Source organism: Anser anser, assembly GCF_964211835.1.
Source record: "Anser anser genome assembly, chromosome: 19".
Taxonomy (NCBI): domain Eukaryota; kingdom Metazoa; phylum Chordata; class Aves; order Anseriformes; family Anatidae; genus Anser; species Anser anser.
The window spans coordinates 8107121-8131128 of record NC_139740.1 but is presented as its reverse complement, the minus strand read 5'-3'; the positions used below and the strand labels follow the sequence as shown (position 1 = coordinate 8131128).

Genomic DNA, 24008 nt, shown 5'->3' with positions numbered 1-24008 from the left:
GGGTGTTGTTTTATCTCTTTTTCTCACTATCCAAACTTGTTTTGTTTGGCAAGAAATACAATTAATTTTTTAGCAGTTGAGGCAGCTTGCCCATGACAGCCGTTGGTTGGCACCTCCCTGACCTTAACGCAATCCACGAGCTTTTTTGCCTTGTTTGCTGCCGTGTACCATTGGGAGGGAGGGGTGAGCAGCTCCACGAGGAACCCAGCTCGGTGGCAGGGGGCAATGCGGGGTGCACGGCCCCCAGCACGTGCTGCAGTGTGACCGTGGGGCACAGCCTGCGGGTGTGCTCCAGCTCACGGCCTCTGGGCAACACCTTCTGTGCGCGATTTGGCACACAGCACAGAACACTCATGTGTCCACACAACGCATACATAGCCTGGTGCACGGCTTCAGCGCATTGCTTCAGCGCAGAGCCCAATGCGTATTTTGGTGCACGGTGTGCGGAGCACCACTCAAGGCACAACTCGGTACGTGCCTCAGCGCACAGGCTCGGCACGCAGCTGCAGCGCACGGCGTGGCACAAAGCTCAACGCCCGATTCAGGGCACGGCTTTAGCGTACGGCTCTGGTGCCCCGCCCCGGTGCCCGCCCCCCGCCGCCGCCCGCCGCTCCGCCAGGGGCCGCTGTCCGCTCCCCTCCGCTCCCCTCCCCTGGGCCGGGCGCCGCTTCCCGCCGGGTGCCCATGGAGCCGGGCGGCCCGCGGAGCCTGAGGTACGGGGCGGAACGGGCGGGAAGGGACGGGACGGGCCTTAAAGGGGCAGCGCCTTGGGGGGGAGCCCCCCGGAGCCCCCCCAGCCTCCCCTCAGCGCCCCCCGCTCTCTCCCCGTCTCTCCCCGCAGCGCGGCGGAGCTGCCGGCGGCCCGCGGGCGGAGCAGGGCCGCCCGGTACCGCGGCGGCCCGAAGGAGGCCGCGCCCGACGGCTCGGAGGAGCAGGCGGAGCGGCTGCGGCTCTGCCGGGACGAGCAGTGGCGGCGGCTGGCCGAGGAGCGCGTGGAGCGCCTGTGAGTCCGCCTGGGTCTGTCTGTTTGTCCGTCACCCCCAGGGACGGTGACTCCACCACCTGGGCAACCCGTCCCAACGCCTGGCCGCTCTTTCTCAGAAGAAATGTCTCCTCGTTTCCAATCTGAGCCTCCCCTGGTGCAGCTTGAGGCCATTCCCTCTGGTCCTGTCACAGTTACCTGTGAGAAGAGGCCGACCCCCAGCTCCCCACACCTTCCTCTCAGGGAGTCGTAGAAAGCAGTAAGGCCTCCCCTGAGCCTCCTCTTCAAAGTCCTTTGCATCTTGGCAAAGTCACTCCCCGCTTCTCTTAGCTGTTAATTTTTTCCTGTGAGACCATGTACTTTTGCTGTGTGGGTGGGATGCAGCGTGTACATCGTGGGTCAGCTTGGGCCACGTGTCTCCAGCAGGCTGCTGCATATGGACAGATATCTGTGGTGCTGGCTGAAGATGTTAACTCATTGGTGATGGTAGCATCTTCACGTGGTACCCTCAGATCCAGAGGACGATGCCTTTCTCAGGCTTTATCCTCTAAAAATGCCACCTGAAACTTTGCCACCTTTTGGCACGAGCTTGTTGCGTTGATAAAACAGGAGTTGATTGCGGTTGATTGTAGAATATGCTGATAATAAAAACCCCTAATCTTTAACCTTCACAGGGGAAATCTGGTGAAAGCTGAGTGGAAGCCAGAAAAGGGCATTGTGGAGCTGCAGTCCCCTGCGGTGAGTCTGCTGCAGAGTGTACTCGGTACCTTCATTTCCTGCTGGCAACTGCAGATTCCTTATTTGCTTTTTGAAGTGAGAGGCAGACCAGTTGTCAGCAGAGAGCAGACAAAGCCCATCACAGTTTTGTGCTTTTGTTCCAGGGGAAGTTCTGGCACACCATGGGGTTCTCAGAGCGTGGCAAACAGTGCCTGCTGCCCGAGGAGGCTCTGTACCTGCTGGAGTGCGTAAGTAGGCTACCCATGCTTGGGCTTTTCCTGGGTGACTGAAGGAGCTCTAGAAGCTGAACATTTGCTCCCCTTTAGACTGAAGTCAGTTAGCATGTGTTGGTTGCTGCTGCAGTTTGAGCAGTTGATAAAAGTCCAGTCTGGTTCTCATGAAATTGTCTCTGCTAGCCTGTTTGCTGATGGAGGTGATGATCTCCAGGCCGGGGGTTTGCATGTTGTACTCCGGATCAGTGGTGAATTTATCTAGCTGGTATTGTCTTTAACCCACTCCTGCATCAAATATGACAGTCTGGGAGAGCATTTGGGTAATTCGAGCTTCTGTTCCTAAAGCAGTAAGTCTGCTCTTTTGTCAGAAGCATAGGGAGCCTGTTTACAAAGTTTTCTACTGAGGTTTCTTTCTTTCTCTGGGTGTGGTGAAAGACGGACGCTGATATATCAGTTATTTTACCAAAGTCTGCCCTGGTCTGGGAAAACTCAGTGTTCTGGGAATTCCTGAAAACCAGATCAAACCATTATCTGTGGTTTGCAGGAGTTAATTGGAATAAAAGATACGACACTGAGAAATCCTTTTCCTCAGAACTGGTATACTGTTAATTAGGACATCGGAGACTGGTCAGTACCTTCTCTGTCCTGAGTTGACTTCCTCCCTTATCTAGGGTGTCATGCGTATTTCTGCAATAACAGGGTTCACAAGTTCATTAGCACAGTTTTTCTGTTCTTCTCTAATAAGCTGATGGGAATTAGTGGAACTTCATCCAGCTTGTTAGGGCCATGTACCCAGTATAAATGCCTGTGTTCATGAAAAGCCATGAATGTCCACATAACTACAACTGGAACAGGAAGGTCCTGTGCAGTTCTGATTGTCTGTACAGCATAAGTTATCCTTTGGATGTCCAGCAGAATAAATGCAGCTATGGCAGCTGCTGTCTGCGTATCAAGAAAGCCTTTATGAAGTAAGCACAGAACAGCCTTGTGTAAGGGCTGGCGGTATGCAGTGTCTTTTTGTCGAACAAAATCATATACTCATTGTGATATATAGCCCTTTGCATCATTTTAGAATGAAGAATTTCCCACATTAAAATTCTGGACTCCTCCATCCTTCCTAATCCCTGTAGTCAGACACTAAATCAGATCTTCCCCTGCGAAGCTTGCTGGCATGGGAAGAGATGATATTAGCAGCCAGTGCTGTACATGCTTTACATTTGATCTGAGATCTTTGGCGTTGCTGCTTGGCATCTCTTCCCTAGTACATATGACAAAGAAATTTAAATGTAGCACACAGGGGAGCGAGACCAAGTTAATTTCAGTGCTCTTCTCCTTGCAGAAATGCTGGTTGGATTTCTTTACTGTAGCGATATTTTTTTTCTTTCCACAGCTGTTATCAGAGGCACAGATGCACCAATCTAAAGGGGAGCTTTTTTCCCCTTAGCAAAACTTAATTAGATTATAGGCATCTAATGATATCCATTAAATCCTAATTGCAAATGCAGGGGGTTTTGCCTCTGGCAATTTGACAAGCAATAGATCATAAACAAATTGACAGCAATAAAATTGCTTAGTCAGTTGCTGAGTGCAGAATCCATCCCCACAAACAGAAAAGACCAGTTAGATGCCTTCATCCTGTCCCACTGCAGAGAACAAGTCTTATGAGGAGCGGCTGAGGGAGCTGGGCTTGTTCAGCCTGGAGAAGAGGAGGCTCAGGGGCGACCTTATCGCTCTCTACAGTTACCTTAAAGGAGGCTGTAAAGAGGTGGGGGTTGGTCTGTTCTCCTACGTGCCTGGTGACAGGACGAGGGGGAATGGGCGAAAGTTGCGACAGGGGAGTTTTAGGTTGGATGTTAGGAAGTACTTCTTTACCGAAAGGGTTATTAAGCATTGGAACGGGCTGCCCAGGGAGGTGGTGGAGTCACCATCCCTGGAGGTCTTTAAAAGACGTTTAGATGTAGAGCTTAGCGATATGGTTTAGTGGAGTACTTAGTGTTAGGTCGGAGGTTGGACTCGATGATCTTGAGGTCTCTTCCAACCTAGAAATCTGTGATACTGTGATGCCTTCATCCTGTCCCACTGCAGAGGTATGTTCCTAGTGCCTTAGCTTTTTTTTTTTTTCCTTTTTTTCTTTTTTTCCTTTTTTTTTTTTTTTTTTAATCTTAGGAAAAGGAAAAAGAGGCATAGCCTAAAACTGCCTCCTGGAGGTTAGTTGCCGTTGCCTGGAGAAATCTACCTGTGGGATCACTGAGGCTGCAGTAAATGCTTCTGAGGAGCCACCAGTTGATGGTATCTGAGGATGCCATCAATTCCCCTGTTCCAGCTCTCTTGGTGTTGCTGGTCCTAAATGTTTTGTAGTTGTGCTGTGTCCTCAATCACTGAGATCATCACAGTTATAGAGAGCGATCTCCCAAAGCAGTGATATTTTAACAGTTGAGTGTCGAGCTGCCACCTGCGTCCTCTAGATGGATGGGGCAGTGCCAGGGCAGGAGCTGAGAGCTGTGGCTGGGAACTCCTTACCTGGCTGCTAAACCCAGGGCGTTGGGGGACTCCGCGTGGGAGAGGGACTGCACGTAGTCCAGGTGGCACGTGGGGAGGCATGGATATGATGTGAAGGAGGGTGCTAGCACCAGCTGTCGGGGCCAGTGGGAAGAGACCGTTGTGACCTTTCATAGATTTGTTCCCTGGGATTCTCTAAATGTCAGTTTTTGCCCTGCAGGGCTCTGTTCAGCTCTTTTACAGGAATCTGCCCTTGTCGATCCAAGAAGGCTATGAGATGCTGCTGTCCCAGGAGGAGATGAGCCTGTCCCATTACCAGGTGTGTTGGGAGGATGAAAGCAGGGAGCCCAGCCTCTGCCGCACGGCCTCTTCCAGGGGCTAAGGGCAGGGTAGGCAGGTAGGGAGGGAAGGGGAGGCATTCTGAGGTTTTTCCCCCACTCATCTTTTTCCAGATGATCGGTTCCTGTTTTCCTACCTTTTCTTCGGGCCCTAACCTTAGGGGTTTTTTACTCTTCCCATGCCACACGGTGTTTACCCAGTTGCAGCAGAACTGAAGTAAATTAACCTTCTTGCTTTCCTTTGCTCCAAGGTTTTCAGCCACTTGAAGCAACTGGGTTATATTGTACTGAGATTCAACCCCAGGTAACCAGCTTTTCCTTTCCGCGCTGCTTTCTCCTTTCTGAAGATCCTGAGCAGCCCTGTGCCCCCTACATGGCTCTAATGGAACAGCAGAGAAGAGGACTCTGACCCTGCATTCCACCTCTTGGGAGGATTAAAGGCTAAAAGTGGCACTCTACCCTTCCTTGCTCCTCCCTCTTGAGGAGGTGACTGGGGACATGCCATGGGGCATGAATTGAGGACTGTCTTGGTCCTGCTTGTGGATTTCCTGTGCCTGGAAGAAAAGGTTTTTGCTGCTGTATTCTGGGGGCTGAGCAGAAGGGTAGTTTTGCTACCCTGCCCTGCTCTCAGTCTCTGTGTCGGTGTCTCCTTGCAGTACTGTCCTGTCGCCCTACGAGAGGCAGCTGAACCTGGAAAGTCACTGCAAGAGCTCAGGGAAACACCATCGGAAAAGGAGGAGGAGTTCCAGCCCCGGGTAAGGCTGTGGCCCAAAGTCTTTTTCCTGCTCTCCCAGGCCCTGCTGGCTCAGGACCAGTTACTTTGCTACAGCGTCTTCAGCCCTTCCTGCTGTGGGTGCCCTCCCCAGGCACTGCAGTGCTCTTCCTGAGCTCTTTGCAGCGTGCTCTTGGCACATCTGCACTTCATGCGGGTCTGATGGGGGTGAGCTGCCACCAAGCTTCCCAACTGCAGCGATGAGATGCCAAAATAGAAGGGGAGAGAGGTCAGCGCAGAAGAAAAGTGGCAGATGTCTTCTCTTCTCCTTTTTTAGAGGGAGCGCAAGACTCCACAGTGCCCATCTTGTACTTCTTCATCCTTTTAACGTAGCTTGCATGCTAGGCCTGCACAGCAGAGAGCATAGATGGGTCCTGGTCCTTTCACATTGCCTCGAGAAGTTGCCAAAATGCAAACAAGCTGATATAATTACTAATTTTGCTATTATAATTATGACAGTTTCCAGTAGATGGCGTCCTCCTTTAAGAAACGAGGAGGAAGAGACTGGTCTGCAACTCCAGTCCTCCTCTTACCGAGGAAATTGGTGCCCAAGGAGCTCTGAAGTTTTAGGAACTGGGAGATAAAACTGCTGGTTTAGGAACTGCCTCATCTTTCCTGGGAGCCAGGGACTGAATGTCATACCAGAGTGCTGTCAGACAGGTTTCTGCCAAGCGTGTGCTGGTATCTGAGGCCTGTTCGGTTTGGCTGACGTCCATCGTGGTTGTGTGGAGGTGTTTGGGTCAGTAGCCGGGGTGTGGAGGCTGCGGGCGGGTTGAGAACATGTGTCTGCTGGGACTGGGGTTCTCCTGGCTAGGGGCTCCTGCCACCCTTCCTTCAGGCCCAGCAGACTGCTTTTGTCCTGTTACAAGGCGGGAGGCAGGATTTAAAGGGAATGATATCCCACCACAAACCCTTGCTGTCTTTTATGCTGCTGCTTCTGTCCTTAGGTCACTTGAGAAGAAACATAAAGTGTCTGAGGACCTTCCAGAAGCTGAAGGGACCCCTGAAAAAGCTGGAGATGACTGTGGAGATTCCAGCTGCCTTCCCTTGGATGAAAAGCCCTTGTCAGAGCAGCCAAAGGAATTGGATGCTGGCAGTGGAGAGGAGCAGTCAAACCCAGTTCCTCTTGATACAGAACAAAAGAACTCCCCGAGCCCCTCCAGGAGCAGGGCTGGAGACCACGAGGCGAGCAGCACTGGCACCCGTGCGCCGCGCTGGGATTTTACCACCATCATCTTGCCAAACGTGGCCCCAGATCAGCCGTGCACACATCTGCCTTCACCTGACAGCGGGCTTCTGCCAGAAAATGTGCCAGGGAGGGAAGTTGACGCAGCTTCCTGGTGTAGACGCATCAACCTAAAACAGGAGAAGCTGTCACGGAAGGAAAGGGAGCAGCGGGAGAGGGAAAGCAGGTACAAGAGCAGTGTCAATGCTGACAGGGAGGTGAGGCGCTGCTCCAGCTGGCAGGAGTACAAAGCCCTTTTGAAGCAGAGGAGCCAGCAGAGGGTTTGGAGACGACCGCCGCATCTCTGGGACCAAGCTGTCACACCGCTTCTGCGGCCAGAGGAAGCTACTTCCACAGGTAGCGGCTGTGGGAACCTGCCGGGGACACGCACACCCTGCCCCTGTTTATGCAACAGCAAACAGACGACTCGGGGAAGCTAAATGTCAGCTTGGGGAAGCTAAATGTCAGTTTAGGGGCAGTGCCTTGAGAAGGAAAACCTCATAACAAGGCCTGGGCAAAGCAGGCACAGAGGAGCCCACGGATCAGGGGGGGAGAAGAAAGCTTGTCTTCTTGCCTTTCTGTCTCTTTCTATAGCCCACTCAAGTGCCAGGATAAATAGGGCCTTAGGAGGTCTCCTAATCTGTTCCCCATGTCCTGCTGTATTGCAATCCCTCCTGCTAGGCTGTTAGGCATGTGAAATCAGGGCCAGCAAGATTGCAAAGCAGTTGCAGGGTGTTCTGGGCTGTGTGCTGGGAGGAGATGAGGAAGTTGAGGTCTTTGAAGTAGCCAGTGGTGACTGTGGTGCTGCCAGCCATTGTCGGAGGAGGAAGGCTCGTGGGTGGTGGTGGAGCGCTTGGAGTGCCCTGGGAGAGAAATAGCTGGTCTGATCCTTTCCTGTTCTTTCTCCCTCCAGCTGCGATCCTCCAGCAGATCAGCGTGCTGCAGCCCTCCCACATCCTGGATGGAGCCTCCCGGTTAGTAGCCAGCCAGCCGGCTCGTGGCTGGTAGGGAACGGGGCTGTCTTGTGACCGTCCCTGCTTGTGAGGTCTGCGAGACGCTCGCGGCAGCAGCTTGGGAGTTGCCTGGCATCCAGAATGTCCAGAGAATCCAGTGCTCTGCTCCGTGGTCCTGCAGATGTGGGTTGGGTCTCACATCTGCCTCCTCCCTGGGATGTGCTGCCGTCCCTGCTGCGGCGATGGTAAAGCCTGGGCCTTGGGAGTTTTAGTTCTGCTCTTGTCCTAAGGAGTCTGTGTGGCATCTGCGTGCTGTCCCTGTGGGACAGAGCAGTGCTTTGCTTCTGTATCTGTTAGTGGTACTTCTTGCAAAGGGTTACAGGGAGAGGAAAGTGGCAGATGTGGGGCAGGAGCTGGCTCTGCTCTGGCTACAGAACAAAAAAGATCTGGAAAGTAACTGTAGTAGACCCAGGGTCAGTCCCTTGAGGAGTGAAGCCTGTCACAGGGCCCAAACTAGCCAGGCTTCACAGCTTTTGTTCCGTCTTTCATCTGATTTATCTACCCCATACAGTGTTTCAATCCCTTAAGTACGTGGATTTATTCCCTCTTCTGTAGGCTGCAGGAGGACCCAGAGAGCATGAAGATAAGCTTCAATGTGTATCAAGCCGATGCTGTGGCCAAGTTTAAGAAGACAAACCCTGGGAAACCATACGTCAGGATGTGTGTTCAGAGGTATGCGCGGGTCTTATGCGGGGTTTTGAAGCAGGCAGTAAGTCCTAATGATCTGTAAATGACCCAGGATCTTGTGAGCTTTGCAGTTCATCAGAGTGCCTCCCTTAGGGTGGTCCTGCCCAGAAATGTTTTATTGTTTTCTTTTTTTTCTTCCTCTTTTGTTGGAGGCTGTGGCTCGCAATTCCTCTAGCCCTTGCACTCAGCCCACACTATTTGTCATACGGTTGCTACTCGTGTCTGTGAGTATTACTGGAGTCAGGGATAAGAAGACGCCACAGCTGTATTTATGCAACACTCACGAAACTCATCTAGAGCTCAGTCTTGCGGGGACCTGTATGGCAGCTGAATCCTCAGCCAGTGCAGCTCCCTGTGGATTTCTGCAGAGATGTACCTTCACAGAGCTCCCTGCGGGCTCAGGACCATGGGTTTAGCATTTTTATCTTTGTTAAATGTAACTTTAAAATCGGTACGGACAGAGGATAGGCGTCCCCTTTCTTGCTGGCTCCAGAATCTGATACTTAAATTCTGTGGACAGGTACAAAGTTCAGTCCCTGCCTTTCTTAACTTTGGTGTGCTCAAACCGTCCCTCCTTCCCTTGCTGCAGCTGCAGTAGGCAGAGGAAGGCAGGTGGTAATGCAGTTTGACAAAGGTCTGTGTCACGGGCAAGTAGGGTGATTCTTGCTGCACAAATATTTCCATTTATGAGCAAACACTCTGCAGAATTAAAACGAATGGAAAAGCAGGTTGGGTGTTGATCCCAGCAACCCAAAGATCTTCCAAGCACAAAGGTATTAAGACTGCATTGGATTGGCAACTGGCCAGTAGCCCAGTGAGCTGCATCTAATCGGCACAGCGTGGAGAATTTTGCAGTTGCATTTGCTTTTGGCAAAGGGTTTGACAGCTCCCCGTTCCCAACATGCAGCGTGCTCTCAGCATCTCTGTGTGCTCATCAGCTTCCTGCTTTGATTGAAAGGGGTGGGGAGGTTTACAACCAGCTCCTATGACCAGAAGGAGCTGTTGTGATCGCTGGCCAGGACAGCTTTGTTCTCAAAGCAAGAATATGTAAACAACAGGCTATTTTTTCCCTCCATAGCTTTGACGAGCAGATCCCATCCCTTCGGGCTTTGAAGCAGGTTACGTATCAGAGCGGGGACGTCCCGGTGGTCTTTGCACTGGTGGACCACGGAGAAATTGCCTTTTACTCGCTAAAGGAATTCAAGCTGCCAGTTGATGTTAATCCCTGAAGTTACTGACGTTTGCCAGAATGGCATGAGACAAAGGGAAGAGCTTCACTCAGGATTTGCTTTCTTGATTAAAGAAATATTATGGGAAATAGAGCCTGTGATAACGACCTGGAACTTTGGTTAGTTGACTGTTGTATTTGCTGCTACAGGCTTCACACTGCGGGGAGATGGCTCTCGCATGACAACAAAATGTACTGCAAACAGGTGCGGGTGGCTTAGCTGGGGGTTTGTGGACTGGAGTACACACCGCTTGTTCCTGAAGGCGCTGGTTCTCCAGCTTTCTCATCTTCTGGACCACCGGTCTGCCTTTCTGTGTCAGCTTTGGCTGACCTGTGGACCATTCGAAAATACTTTAGCGGTGTAAATCCCTTGTCCTGTGCTAAGAGCCACTGTGGCTGAAGTCACTGAGGTCAGTCAGGGACAGAATAAGCTGATCAGATCAGTGATGGTGTCCTGAGCCTCTGTCGTTCAGTCGCACCAACAGCTATCAGATCAGATTCTGATCTGAAAAAGTAACGAGCCATAAAATTCAGCCCCCCGAGTAAAGTTTCCAGGCACTGGAGAGCAAGAAACTGCTCCTTGCACATGGTTTCATCAGTCTGAGAGCACAGAAAGCCCCAAAGTATGGCGGATGGCCCCCAGCCTCCTGTTGCAGCTGTGCTGAGATGTATTTTAGCCACACAACATCATGCCAAATTAAAGTTATGCCACTGCTGTTGGTGCATGGTTTGTGATATCTCAGCAGCACTGTGCTGCAGCCCCCTGTTTTAACCCGATGTCCTCTCTCCTGGCTGTGGATCCTTGTCTTTGTTTCTCAAGCGAGGTCCCTGAGTAAAGACAGAAGATAGAAATTCCTCATGAGCCTTCCAGCCCTGTGGCTGCTGTGCTCCAAGCCAAGGACATCGTTGTGTTCCGGGCCTTATCATGGGAACCTTCTGCCAGGATATCCAGGTACCAAATTTGCTTTAGCCTCTATGCAAAAGTGCCGGTGACAGGTGCCAGAAAGTCTGCTCAGCGCATGGGAAGCTTGCTGAGCACAGCTGTGTTCAGTATCTAAGTTCTTCAGAAGTGTAATAGCAACTGATTTAGATGCATTTTATGTGATAATTTTTTAGTTCTTTTTGGAGATGGGGAGAAGGTTAAGCAATAAAGAAGCCTTTTCCAACAGTGGAAGCGCCCGAGTCTGGTTCTTAATTCCCCCCCCAAATATAAGTAACTTCGAAGGGACTCTGGGGAGAATGCTGGGCCCCCAACACACCATCTGGTGAGTGTCTGCCTGTGGCCATACAGCTGTGAGGCTGCGTAACCCCACTTGTGCACTGTCTGTGCTTGTGTCCAGCCACTGCCTTGTTCCCAGGAGGGCAGCAGGACTCAGGCCCTGGCGGATTCTGTCCCCACGCAGCTCCCGTCGGCACACGACGCCGTGCCATCTTCCTCCTGCACGGCCACAAGTATCATAGCCCAAGGTGGGAGCGAGCTGCTGCAAGCGCTGCGTTTGTTCCTGTTTCGTTCACACACCCGCGTTATCAGATGGAGGAAATCAGCAGGGCCCTGCGAGCTGAGGGGCTGACAGCTCCTCCTGTCCGTGCTCTTCCTCCCTCCTGGGAGCTGCGCGTTTGCTGTGATAGTCCGCTTAAAGCCGGGCTGTTGGCAGTTCCAGTCTGTGCCCTCAGCATTCTCCCAGACTGTTTTGCAGATTAAAGGTGGTGGGAAGACAGTTTCTAAGAACAGGCACAGCCAGCAGAGCTCTAGTCTGACCCACGGGGCTCATGTTTGTCCTAGAATTAGGTCAAACTCACTCCTGGTGATCTCAATCAGCCTCAGCTGTTTATGCCAAGGTAGAATTGTATCGATGAACTCTACAAGAGCCACCCAGTGAGTTTCGCTAGGGCAAAGACTCCCTGATTCAGCACAAAACAATTACAATTTAATAACTACTGCAGGGAGGATTGAGAAACTGTGGCTGCCTTGCTCAGCACCACAACATCTGACAGAGCCTCCACCAGGATGGGATTATGATGCAGACTGATACCACTGCTTCATTTTGGCCCACGATGTGGATCAACTGGATGTTGCAAGACAATGACAGAAGCGAGGATCTTCATTTAAAAACTTCACTTTGGGAAGCTGGGCTGTTACCTGACCCTTATCAGAGGCAAGTTCAAGCATTGCATGGACTGCAGGGACTTCCAGCCGCCGGGGCACTGACACGTTACCACGATTCCTTGCCCAGCTCCTGTTCCCTTGCAATAGGAGGCAGGCTGGCAGCAGCAGAGCTGTGTGACGAGCTAACGGCTGTGCCGCTCTTTGCAACTGAGGCTTCCCCTTTCTCTTAAGGCTTTCTGCCTCCTGCTTTTGCAGTGAGGAGGGGTGGGAGCCTTCCTTGTGACAATGGGCCGGAGCCTGTGCTGGACGGGAGCCTTCCCTGGGCCTGGTGCTGGGCTCCTGCTCCTCGTGGGGCCGCAGGCTGCCCGGGGCAGGAGGCGGAGGCCGTGTCCCGCCCGGGAAGGGGCTCCCCGTGCCCGCCCCGCTGCCCGCGGGCGGAGCGCACCGGGACCGGGAGCGGAGCTGCCGAAGGGCGGGGCCGGCACCTCACGCCCCGCCCCCAGCCCCGGCTGCGCGGCCGCGGTGGCTGCGGCGGCCGCTCTCTGATTGGCTGGGAGCGAGCCGAGCGCTGAATTACCCCTGGCCGCGCCGGATGAAAGGGAGGCGGGGCCGCCGCTCGCCCTCATTTGCATGAGGAGCCACGCCCCGGCACGTGATTTACATACGGAGCCACGCCCCCGGGTACGACTTACACACGGAGCCACGCCCCGGGAATCGATTTGCATACGAAGCCCCGCCTCTAGGGGGCGTGACTTGGACACGGAGCCCCGCCCCGCCGCACCCCTCCCGGAGGTGCCCCGGGAGGCCGCAGCGGAGCGGGAGCGATCGCGGAGCGGAGCGAGGCCGGGGCGGCCCCGGCTCCAGGCCCCGCAGGTGAGTGCCGGGCCTGGGCAAGCCCCGGGGACGTGGGAGGGTCCCCGCGGGGGGGTCCCCGAGCCGTTGCCCGCCGCCCCTCCCGGACTCCGCGGCTCCCCGGGGCTTTGCTCCCGGTTTGTTCCCGGGGCTGCAAGGCGCTCGCCGCCCCCTGGGCTCCCTGGGGTGCCCGGGTCCTCCTCGCTGCCCCGCTCCAGCACCCTGAAACCCCCCCTGTGGGGAGCGCCCCGGGACGCAACGAGCGTGGCTCGCCCCTAAAACTTCAGGTGCTGGTGTTGGGGTTTGGGGTTTGCAGGGGGCTGTGTGTTTTTTTTGTTTGTTTTGTTTTGTTTTTGTTTTTTTGTTTTTAATTGTTTGCTTATCGAGCTGGGTTTGTTTGCACTGGCCAGAGCACGCAGCTGGGGAGTGCAGTACGGGAGCTTTACATCCTGGGATTTTCTTGGAGGTTGCTCCTGGGGCCGCTCGCCCCAAACTTCCTGGTTCAGCCCTTGGCGCGAGTTGGGTTGCGGCCCGGGGCTCCTGCCCGGGTGCCGGGCCCTGCCTGGGGGCTGCTGGCCAAGGCCCGGGGAGGGAAGCTGCTCTGCTGCCTCCTGTGAGAGCTGCAACCGCCCGGGAGCCGTCCCGGAGCAGCACATCACAGCGCTTCCGCAGCCTGAACCTCGTCCTGCCGTGGGAAGGATCCCTGTCCGCAGCCGGCTCTTGTAGGGCTCCACCTGCTCCAGCAGGCTCCAAGCAGAAGTAATGAATACGAATTGCCATGTGTCCTTTGGGACGTGCTGTTAGCACTTCTGTCTTCCTCCAGATTCCTGCCACTACTAAATACATGATCGCTTTTTTTTTTTCTTTCCCAAAGATGTAAGAGCTTGCTGGGCAAGTGGGCTTGTTACTGCTAACCAGCTGTGAGCAGGTGAAACAAGAAGGGGAGGCAAGTTGTTTAGCCTTGGCTCGGGTTTCCTGCAGTTGTGGCAGTGGAACAAAGTGGTTGCTGACATCTCGCCTCCTGGAGGTGAGGCTTAACCTTGGCTTTGGAGGAAGGTTTGTGTGTTTGTGTGCAGTGCTGTTGCTGGAGCAGAGCGGCTGAGGCAGGCGTACGGGTCTGTATTTCTGCAGCGGTGCAAAGCTGTGTGCTCACGTGAGGATAACGATAAGATGGGGAGAGAGCTCGCCTGAGATAATACAGGTTGTTCTTTGTAATGTGTTACGTGGTGGGGAATGCTGCTCTTTGTAGTCATCTGAGAGCACTTCAGCCGACTGGAATATCTTGCTTTACCAAGTCCCAGGCGAAGCTGAATGCCCAAAGCAGGCTGCCTGGTGATTTTACCTTTGATTTGGGAAGCTGGTGCTTCTGGCAAGCAGAATGCAAAGCCAGGGTACGTCCCAAAGCTTCTCCGTGCATCCCGACACGTTCCTTGGAAAGGCAGCCTGGCCCACGGAGGGGGCAAAGATGACCCGTGCAAGTAGTGAGCCGCTTGTAGTTGTGCTCAGTGCTGTCTGTAACTACTCTGGGGGCTCCAGTTAGCTTATGGTATTGAAAAGAGAGAAAAGTTCTCAAACGTCTTCGTAGGGTGGTGCTGAGGAACATAATCTGTTATTTGGTTTTGTACAAATTGCATCTGCTCTAATTCCTTACTGAAGAAAACTACTGGAGGAACTAAATTATTTCAGTGACTCCTGTAGCTTCCAGTTCCCTTCTGGTACAATAAAGCAGTTATTACTGGGACTTGCACTTGGGAGAGGCGTGGGTATTTTCCTGACTGACATTGTGGCTCGAGAGATGTTAGAGTAAGAGGATTTAAACATATGTAAGTAATGCAGTTAGTACATGCCAATAAGAGCGTGTGATACCGCTAGTAGCCTGATCTTTATTTAAAATGGTTTGTCAAAGGCGGGGCTGGCAGTAGCTGAAAGTTTGATTTCTGTGCAAAAATTCTATGGAAGCACCAATTCTCATCTGAAAGTTTTTTCCAGATGGATCTTGCTGTGGTGCTTTAAAAAGAAAACTCTTGTGACTTACCCTATCGATTCACTGCGCTTCGTGTGTACACTGCCGTCTGAATCACACTTCTTAGCAGAAGTATACAAAGAGTTTTGCATTATGTGCAATAACGTTGTCCAGCGCAAAGACTTTGTTCTGCTATCACAGCCTCATGTTGTCATGCTCCCATGACAAGGAGAACACAATAGGAGTCATCATGACACACAGGGCTCGCACAATTAATAAATTTATTGCAAGTGGGCGGTCTCTGCGAACTCCGAACACAAAGCTGCAGAAGTAAATGAACTTGTCCGATTTCTCTGGTTGGTTCTCAGTTATTTTACGAGCGTTCCTGGTGCATCCAGCTCTAGTCTTTTATTTGATGTTTTCTGTGCCGGTTGGCTACCTGCACTGGTGTTGACACCGTCTGCTCAGTTGCTCGTTTAACTCTAGGTTAAAAAATAAATCCTTTTTATGGGAGGATCTTTCAGTTTACCTCTCTGCTACTGCCTGACTAACATGTGCAGGTTGGATCTGAATGCTCCCCTGTTCCTATAAAGCTGTGGGCGCTGGGGTGCCAGCAGTTGCTCAGCAGTCGCGTGGTGTGAGGGAGATGTGTGCGGGGTCTCACTGAACTCGGAGAATCCTGCAGGTTTTCTGATGAGTGTCAGCCTGGAGAAGCCTTATCCCAGGACAGGAGATGGTATCTCACCCTTCCAAGCTTTCCACCTACTGCAACTGCTCCTTCCCTTGCTCTAGCTATTCTTGGCTTGTGCTTTATTCGTTAGTAACTGTTGTGATAGCGTGTTACAGCCAAGCGAGATTATAGAGATGAGCTTCACAGTGACAGCCCAATTAAAAAATAGGTAGGGATTGTTTCATTGATTTCAACTGAAGTGTTCTAAAACTTGTAATTTCACAGAAAGTCACGTCTTAAGAGTCTGATGGTTCCTGTAATCATTGACCTCGATAACACTAGTACTTAAATGGTGCTTTGATCGTTATTTTGTTGTTGTTAGCACCAGTAGAACTGGTACTGAGGAGTAGTTTTTTTCCTGTGAAATCGATCCAGCCTCTGTTTTGTTACTGTTGGTAACAGGAACAAGGGCAGACATCTGGGTGCAGGGAGGATGCCTGGTTCAGACGATGCCATGGCGGTGACTGTTACAGCAGTGCTGAATGCTTGCAGTTCAAACAAAGCTTTTCGATAAGGACTCTTATTTTAGCAGAGTTGATAAAGTATTGTCAGGTGCATAGGTAGAAGTTTTCCCTTTAAGGATCTGTAAGCAGGAAGGGGTGACGAGAAAGGATAGAACAAAAACCAGGAGACCTAAAGCATGGAAGGAATCAAGAACACTCAAGATGCTTGATGACATTTTGCGGAGAAAGCTGTTGGATTTAGCCCATTGAACAGCTGTTCAAATCGAATACCTAGGAAGCAACTATTTGCAACTCTCCTGTGTGAGCATAATTAACTCAATATAGGTATGGCTTTGTTGTGGGATTAACTTGGGACCATATCCATATTTAATACTGTCTACATATGGAAAAATAGAGCTTCCTCACCTTGTAAGGTTGGATTAGCTTGCATGAATGGGACTTCGAGCATTGGTTCTGTTACACTTCTGTCTGGATTTTTCACTGTCATGAGAGGACATAAGCAAAGATTGCAAAACATTTCTACAAAGGGTAATTCCCCCCAGCCTGGTTGATGGAGAAAATCCCGAGCGTCTCAGCAAGCTGTGCGTGTGCACCAAGACGCATGGCCAAGCACAAAAGCGCTGAAGGCAAAGCAAAATGTGGAGCTCAGTGATGGGATCGCTAACACGCAGCAGTAACAATTACTGCTTGTCCTAGGAAGAGGCGTTTTGTCTTCTCCTGAATATGGATCTGATGTGAGACCTGGCAGGAGTACTTGCCATAAATCTCGACATCTGAAATGAACCGAGCTCAGCAAGGAGGCCAGAATAAAATCTGGTTTTGATGTTAGCTGCTCAGTCTGATTGGAAACAGGATCGTCTTGCAACTTGTGCTTTCGTTGCCTTTCTGTATGAATAGTGAAGAGCATTTATTTTGTGGCTGTATCTAATCGAAGGAGGTGAAGAAGGGTACCTCATCATCTTTAGCTGAGTGTTCTGGTACCAGAGCCGCAGAAGCTCAATGTACAGCACGCTTTGAGCTTTGCTGTCAGGTGACCGTGTGCTGAATGTGAGCAAAACTGGGATTGACTCAGCCTCGGGCTATTGTATTGAGGTCAGGCTGTTGATAGGTAACATCTTAGAAGAGAACATTGCATATAGTTTCTGGTATGAGGCTGATCTTTGAAAGCCTGAAGAGTTGTTTCCCTGGAAAAAAAGAATATGAGGTACACGCAGACCTGGCATGGCTTCAGAGGCTACTGGAGAATTCCTCTCTGGCTACTGGTAGCCACAACTGCTGCCGTATGGCTGTAAGTGCTGACTGGCAGATAACTGCGGAGCACGTGGGGCTGGAGTTTTATGTAAGCCACCAAAGGTGTGTGGGAGAGAAACTGGTCTGCTAATATGCAAATGTGCATCTGGAAGCTAAGATTATACAGACTGTGGAATCTTTTTGTTTTGACCAAAATTGGAAAAAGTGCTTGCTTATTGTATTAAAAGGAAGATTCTCCTCCTTGCAGAAGTTCACAAGGCTCTCATCTAGTAATTACCCCTGGGCAGCCTGTGCTGCAGTGGATGCCTTTCTCTTAGCTGTTCCTTCCCAGCCCTTTGCTTTTGTTGAAAACTGCTTTTCCTCTCGTTTCCTCGCATCTCCTTCCATCCTGTGACACTCAGGAATTCTTTGGTCAGGCATGAAGCCCTGCTACAAGTCAATGAGAGATGACTCCTGTAGCATGCCCTCTCTCATCCTAAGGGCCACGTCGGCGTGCCAGGATGACGTTCCTTCGAGTGAGTTACTGTTTCGTTCTGTGAACTACGATGCTCCTTAGCCAGTTGAGCAAGTTGTTGTGGGCTGGAGCATGAATGTTAGAGCTCTTGCATAAGCAGGTTAAAACAGCATGCTTCTAGATGCAATTAATATTTTGGGATTAAACATTTTAGCAGGGTGTTAAATATAAAGTAGTGACTCTCAAATCAAGCCCACTCTTCCTACGTTGCTGCTAACTGTAAGCTTGTCTCTGCTTTGGAGTTGAGTTCTTTTCTGAAGTCAGGAGCACAATTAGCAGAGTTTCTCTGTGGGTTTGCCCAGTTTAACAGGTCCGGGATATTGATTGACAGTGGGAAAGGGTGCGTCTCTTTGGCACTTTCCTTGCCTCGTCTGGCTAAGGGCAAACTGTGTTATACATGGGTGTGATATGCTCTCCTTGCATAGCACAGCAGCTTGTCACTGCTCTGTAGCTTTTGCTAGCCTACAGTAAACAGAGCTTTGTGTAAAAATGTCCCTCTTTCGCTCAGGAATGTCTGGTGAAAGTTTGTTGCAGAAGACGCATAGTCTGATACATCTTTAAAAAAATCAGTTCAGGTACCTAAATCATCATAGAAAGATGTGTTTTCCAAGTAAGATACGCTTTTCTTCCTCTTTTTTAGGGGGATCCCCCGCTATTTGTGTTTCCATGCGTATTCCTCGTCCCAGCTTGAGCTGATGGCACTGTTCGCTGCCAGCTGCCTGCCTCAGAGCCACTTTCCCAGCGCTGAGTGGAGATGCTAATGCTGCTAGGTGGGGACTCAGTGACTCAGGCTTGTTTCTTGGTGCTGATGCGATCTCCTGGTCCTCTGAACCTGGACTGCATTTCGGTCCCCTTGGTGAGCTCTGGGCAGCACTGAGGAGGTGGCTGGAGATTTTGGAGAGTGGGCAGGAAGCGTAAAAGGGAAGTAATGCAGTAAAGGAGTACAGCTTCTAGCTCGGGGAGGTTTCTAAAGGGATTTGCCAAAATATGGGTACAGAATACTCTGATAATTTTTTCATCTGTTGCTCTTCCATGGCTCTTAAGGTCTTGCTAGAAACCATTCAAAAAACAATTCAAGCTTTCAGTAATGGCTGGCTGACTTAAGTTATTAACCATAACTACTTGTTATTAGTAGGAACACAGCCACCTTGTGTTTTGCCAGCTCTGCAGCTCACACCTTTGCAGAGGAGCTGTGAGAGCTGTGTTCCCTCAAGCACCTGTCCAGCCCCTCGGTTTGAATCAAGGGCCCAAGGCCCTCTGCTCTGTTGCTTTGAGAGTCCCGTCGGTGATCCTGGTCCCTCTCTTCCCCTCGGGACACCAAGCCTTCTGCCCCCCTCCCTGCCTTGTGTGCGTGCACCTTCCCATGGCTTACTGTGGGATGTCTCTGCTGATTCTTCACCACTCCTCAAAAGTTCTGGCTCCCACTGTGCATATGTTAATTGTGCACAGAGTAGCTGCTAAATTACTTTAACTTCTGGCCCAATGAATTAAAGAAACAGACCGGAGTGTCCAGTAGCTGCTTCACGAACAGCTGAGCTGCCTGGGCACTGGAAACTTGTGAAAGGTGGCCAGGGCAGGCAGGAGCACTTTTCCCAAGGTAAGTTGTCAGGTTGAGACCCAAGCCTTTGCTCTTGAGTCGGTAGAGCTTAGCACTGCTGCAGGGGACAGATAGGACAAAGGATTTCCTGAGCTGCACACAATAGGAGGCTGTAGCCAGGTACCCACTGGGTGATTGCTAGATCGCAAGCCAGGCCGCCTAATTTGTGCTGCATGGATCCTGCTGCTGTTGGGAGAGGCAAGGCAGGGAGGTATGCTGAAAGGCTTGTGCTTCTCCCTGCACATTGAACTGCAGGTGCAAGATTTCCTTCCCCTGCCCCCACTTTGGGCAGGGAAGTTAGGTTTGATATTTTACAGAAGCAGGTTAATAATTAATGGAGCTGCCCTGCAGGCAGCACTGCACCCTTTCTGCCGTACCCATGGAGTGAGCTGAAAATGCAATTCTTTCTCTTCGTAGCTCAGTAGCCAGAGGGTTACCTGGGGTGAAAACTGATACCGGTCAGTAATGCTGCGAGCTTGGGAGCTTGCCTTTCGATGGGGTCGGTCTAAATGTTTAAGCAACTGCTGCAGTTTTGCTTTCCTCTTTGAATAAGGTCAGCTGAAATGATCACAAAATGGCAGAGTGTAAAAAGTCTCCTAAAATCCCCTCGGATTACCTGTTCTGGTCTGCCTCCACGGTGTGAGGGTGGCGCTGTGTAAGGAAGTCCTGCCACTAGAGATGAGGTGGTGCGGTGGTGTCAGGTGTTAGTTACCCTATAGCTGTGTTGTCTCCTCCTGCTCTGTCTTATTTGTGTTACCTGCTAAACCAAAACAAATAACCTCCTTCTGCTTGCTTCTCTTCTCAAGCTGCTTTTGTTTATATGGCTGTGCTTTTTTTTTTCTTGTTAGGATTTTTGGTGCCAAGATATTACAGCGGGGAAAATGAGAAGGTTCTTAAGACCCGGACATGATCCAGTAAGAGAGAGGCTCAAGCGCGACCTTTTCCAGTTTAACAAGGTACAGTGCTATCCTCGAACTTCAAGGGATGCGTGTATGAGGCAAATCTACCCAGAGCCACTGCACAGTGCGCAGGGAAGGAAAAACTACTTGAGTGTGGGTGGAAAGGTTAAATTTAGGAGAGGTGGTTTGTTCTAGCTTTCAGTACTGTATTTTTTTCCCCCCTCTGTTCCTGAGTAGTTTTCTTTAAGCTCATGAACATATTCTTAATTCTGGCTTTCATTTTTTTAAAAAAAGGATATTGTCATGCTGTTGAGTGGCACTTGCCAAAAGAGGAGACCTTTGTGCCACCTTTGTGTACTCTAAATGTTGTGCACTTCATCCTGCTATGTGCTGTGACTACGTATGTTATAGGTAGTCCTTGCAGATCACTGTGAAAGTCAATATTTTTCTCAAGGTACACATATAAGACACATTTTTGTGATGCAACTGAAGCCAGAGTTCTTTAATCATGATTATACTTGGGGTTTATAAGTACACTCTGTTTTCAAATGTGAATTTAAGTCTGGTAGAGATGTGGGAACACTTAAGGCAGCATAATGGCCATTAATAGTGAACTCGCTATTATCTTAGTCTGATTCTGTATCTGTTTTTTTTGCCTTCTTTCTGTGAAGAGGAAACAACAATGGTTGTGCTAGCTATCCAGCACTCCGCGTGTTTTCTTTTGAGCCTGGCCAGGAGCATAGTGCTTTCATCTTTGTAAATGCTTAATATTAGTTCATTGTTAGGCTAATGGCTACTTACAAAAAGCTTCAGTGGGTATCAGGAATATATTTGTAGGTTTTGTATTTCCAAAGTTTAAATGGAATTTTGCTGAAAAGTATAATGGATAAATGAAGTCAGCCTAGGAAATAATCTCCTTGATTCATTAAAATCCTAGTGCAGCTATATACTTCGGATATTTGAGATTAATTATTTGATGTAACTTGGTACTAAAATTCCTAGCATTGATTCCAAGCACACCCGCCTCCAGCTGGGGAGACGAAAGGAACTCAGGACTGCTTCAGACCTGTTTTCTGCTCCTCACCATGAGGGAATGCTTGTGCAGAGGCAGCAGAAATGTTGGTGAATGAAAAATCGGTATTGAGTTGCTTACATCTAGTTGAATACAATGTCAGCTTTGGAAGACATCCCAGGGATAGGTCAGAATAAAATCATATATGCCTTGAAAAAAGTCTTTGCTCTTTCGGGGATGTCTCTTCCTTGAATGAGCCTTTCTCTTATGAGAATGTTTGGCTAAGCTTTACCTCCCAGAGACGGACTAATTTGGGTGATGCAAAACAGGGTTGAAAGAAATAGCTTTTGCAGCAGAGGGAAACTTCCAAACATTAGAACTCAGCATCAGGATTTGTGACTCCATTTGATTCAGTCCTGAAGGTAAAAATGACGTCCTGTTTCTCAGGAGGTGACTACTTTGGACACTTGCTAGTGATGTACTCTCATTAACAGCTTGGTGATTAAAGGCTTTGAGAAACACATTTGCACTTTTAAGCCAAACTAACTTGTTCTTTTCTACCAAGAATTGGAAAGAGAATGAACCAATGGTTTTATATTACACCAGAACCCTTTACATCATACCTTTTTCTTACATAAAGTTTTTTCAAGTCTTGCGTCCAATTCCAGTATTTCTAGAGATAATGGATCCTTTGAAAGTCTACCCTTTGATACAACAAGCAGCTACTCACAGCTAGGTAGACTGAGAAAACCTGGGAAAGTCGGGTTTCTATTCTGACCTGTTGAAGGCTGTGGCTTCAAGGAAACAAAAATCCTAGAGTACTTTCTGTGCCAACACTGTCCTTGTCTAATGTGCTAGTAAAAACAGTGTGCTGGTGAGCAAGTTTTTTGACGTTTATTTGAGGCCTTTGAAACAATTTTGCTTAAGAACCTGCTTGGGAAATATTTTGTGGGACTATGATGTTGCTGATTAGAACAGTTGCATGGGACACTTGCACCTCTTCAGTCTGACTACCTGTGATGCTGGCAGGGACTCCATGGAAGGTTGCTACCTGTAAAGTACCAGGGGTTCCCCCACCTAATTTTGTTGCTTCTACAAGTTCAGTATGACTGCGTAATGCCATGTGAATTTGGCATTAATATAATGGACTGTGTTTGGCCATCCTGACCTAGTGATGGACTTAAATTAAAAAAAAGTGTTTGATTAATCTGGGGGTGGCAGTGGGTTTCTTTGGTTTATTCCCTCAAGTTTCAATAGCTGCAATCTTTTCATTGCTTCCTTCTCACATCTCTATTACATATAGGAGGCGGGCCAGATGGTTCTAAAGAACTGACTGATCACTGGGCTAGCTCTTCAGATTCTCCACAAGATTGTGTTTGTTTCAACAAACACCTTCCTAAATTCTGCTAGTCACTTAGCTTTGCATATGTTTCTCTGTATGACTAAGAACTTCCCCTACTTGTGTGTACCTGTTGGAAGAATCTGTTTTTAGCTCAGTGGATAGAATGAAGAATAAGGTATGTGTACTTGGCAGTCTCCTTCTTGAAGTTTATCCTGCTTTTGGAAGTAGTATTTGGATGCCTTTGGCTCAGTGCAAGCCCTGCAGAACAGACATGTTCAGGCTGGCACTGTCAGACTAGATGATGGGTAACACACAGGTGAACCAGCCTGTCTTACGGCTGAATGTTACCAAACTGGGAACATTGTGTTTAATTTATGGTTTTGTTTTTTCCCCTCTTTTCAGTCTTCCTAACTCTTTGCTAATGGCATGATGGATAGCTTACCTTAAATACTGAATTAGTGTCTATGCAAAGTAGATTTAACACATGCTGGCTTCATTGTTTCTTCAAAAGGCACGTTAACAAAGGTACGGGGTTTGTATTGCCTGTGGTTGGTTTGTCTCTGCTTTGTCATAAAACAATCTGAGAGGAGAAGTGGTGAGAAATGAAAGGAGGAAGAGAGCACTGAATTTCATCAGCACAGCTTTAGTGTGGGCTAGGAACAACTGTTAAGTTTGGCCACATTTTTCCTGCAGTAACTATGACTGACACGAAGCTTTTCTGTTATTTAATGCTGCTGACATGGGGCTTGCTTTTACCGAGTCTGACAAATCTGTAGTTTGAGGAAAATGAAAATGAAAGCTCCTACCTTTCCTCAAAGAAACAAAGGCTCCTTTGAGCAGGAGGGCACGCTTTGCCACTCCAATCTCTCGTTTCAGCTCTGCTGAAAGGCTCCATTGTAACCTCCCTGCCTGCTCCCCCCCCTCGCTCCCCCTCGCTGGGTTTACCTGCTGAGCAGGTGAAAGGCTCGGCTGATGAAAGCTGAGCGAGAGGGGAGGAAATGAGGCCAGCGAACAGCTGACTCGATGTGATTTAGCAAAGAAAAAAACTGGGTCCTGGATGTAAATAAGTGCAAGGAAAAGCTCTGGGTAATAAGTACAGTGACTGTGAATGCCTGGCCCTGGTGGTGTCATACAGCCAAAAAGCCACCCCAGTGCTCTTCTTGCCCTGCTGTTGGATGTGAGAACAAATGATGTAAGGGGGAGATATCTTCCCTTCTGTCTCATGGGCATCTTGGTTGAAGATTCGAGGCTATCAGAAACCATTAGTATGCTTATTTTACTGCACAAGCAGTTGTGTAACAGGCTGGGGTTGTTACTGATCCTCTCTTCTTGTGCTCTTCCTGCATGTGTACTGTTTTCTGCAGTGGCCATCTGTTACTAGCGGTGTACTCCTGGTTGTAAGAGGTAGTGCAGCGTTTGCAAATTTGTCCATGGGGTCGGGAGGAGGGGTACATCAAATTTTCTTTTAAAAAATAATCTGGACATAAAATTGCCATCCTATCAGTAGGACTGAATGGTTATGCAGTTCTATGTCAAGCAGTGTGCAGGTCTATTTAAAAGTTAAAGCTTATACTGACGTGTGT

The 24008-nt window shown here is 49.7% G+C and overlaps 2 protein-coding genes across 10 annotated transcripts in view; both read left to right on the top strand.

Moving 5' to 3' along the window:
- Nucleotides 1-559: 559 nt before the first annotated feature.
- On the top strand, nt 560-10868 carry TSEN54 (tRNA splicing endonuclease subunit 54). Its single transcript, XM_083805559.1, has 11 exons — nt 560-713; nt 842-1003; nt 1657-1720; nt 1864-1947; nt 4652-4750; nt 5021-5073; nt 5426-5524; nt 6489-7123; nt 7680-7740; nt 8335-8451; nt 9545-10868. Exons 1-11 carry the CDS (start codon nt 685-687, stop codon nt 9693-9695), a joined length of 1554 nt encoding a protein of 517 aa, XP_083661685.1. The 5' UTR covers nt 560-684; the 3' UTR covers nt 9696-10868.
- A 1548-nt stretch (nt 10869-12416) lies between these two features.
- The window catches only part of LLGL2 (LLGL scribble cell polarity complex component 2), a gene marked incomplete at its 5' end in the record, with an annotated part of 33944 nt that continues 22352 nt past the window's right edge, over nt 12417-24008 (top strand). For 6 of the 9 annotated variants that reach the window (XM_083805511.1, XM_083805510.1, XM_083805509.1 and 3 more), the window contains 2 exons: nt 12518-12674; nt 20021-20128. In XM_083805511.1, coding sequence (XP_083661637.1) covers nt 20054-20128 — 75 coding nt within the window. Of the gene's footprint in view, nt 12675-18223; nt 18346-19550; nt 19631-20020; nt 20129-24008 lie in introns of those variants that run through there. The other 3 variants (XM_083805514.1, XM_083805505.1, XM_083805512.1) reach the window with 3 other exon arrangements.

What these genes read in the sequence shown, in the direction of transcription:
- TSEN54 (XM_083805559.1), top strand. Translation starts at nt 685, where the DNA reads ATGGAGCCGGGCGGCCCGCGGAGCCTGAG. An exon ending in GGCGGCCCGCGGAGCCTGAG is followed by an intron (nt 714 to 841) that starts GTACGGGGCGGA and finishes CTCTCCCCGCAG; the next exon opens with CGCGGCGGAGCTGCCGGCGG. An exon ending in GTACTGAGATTCAACCCCAG is followed by an intron (nt 5,074 to 5,425) that starts GTAACCAGCTTT and finishes GTCTCCTTGCAG; the next exon opens with TACTGTCCTGTCGCCCTACG.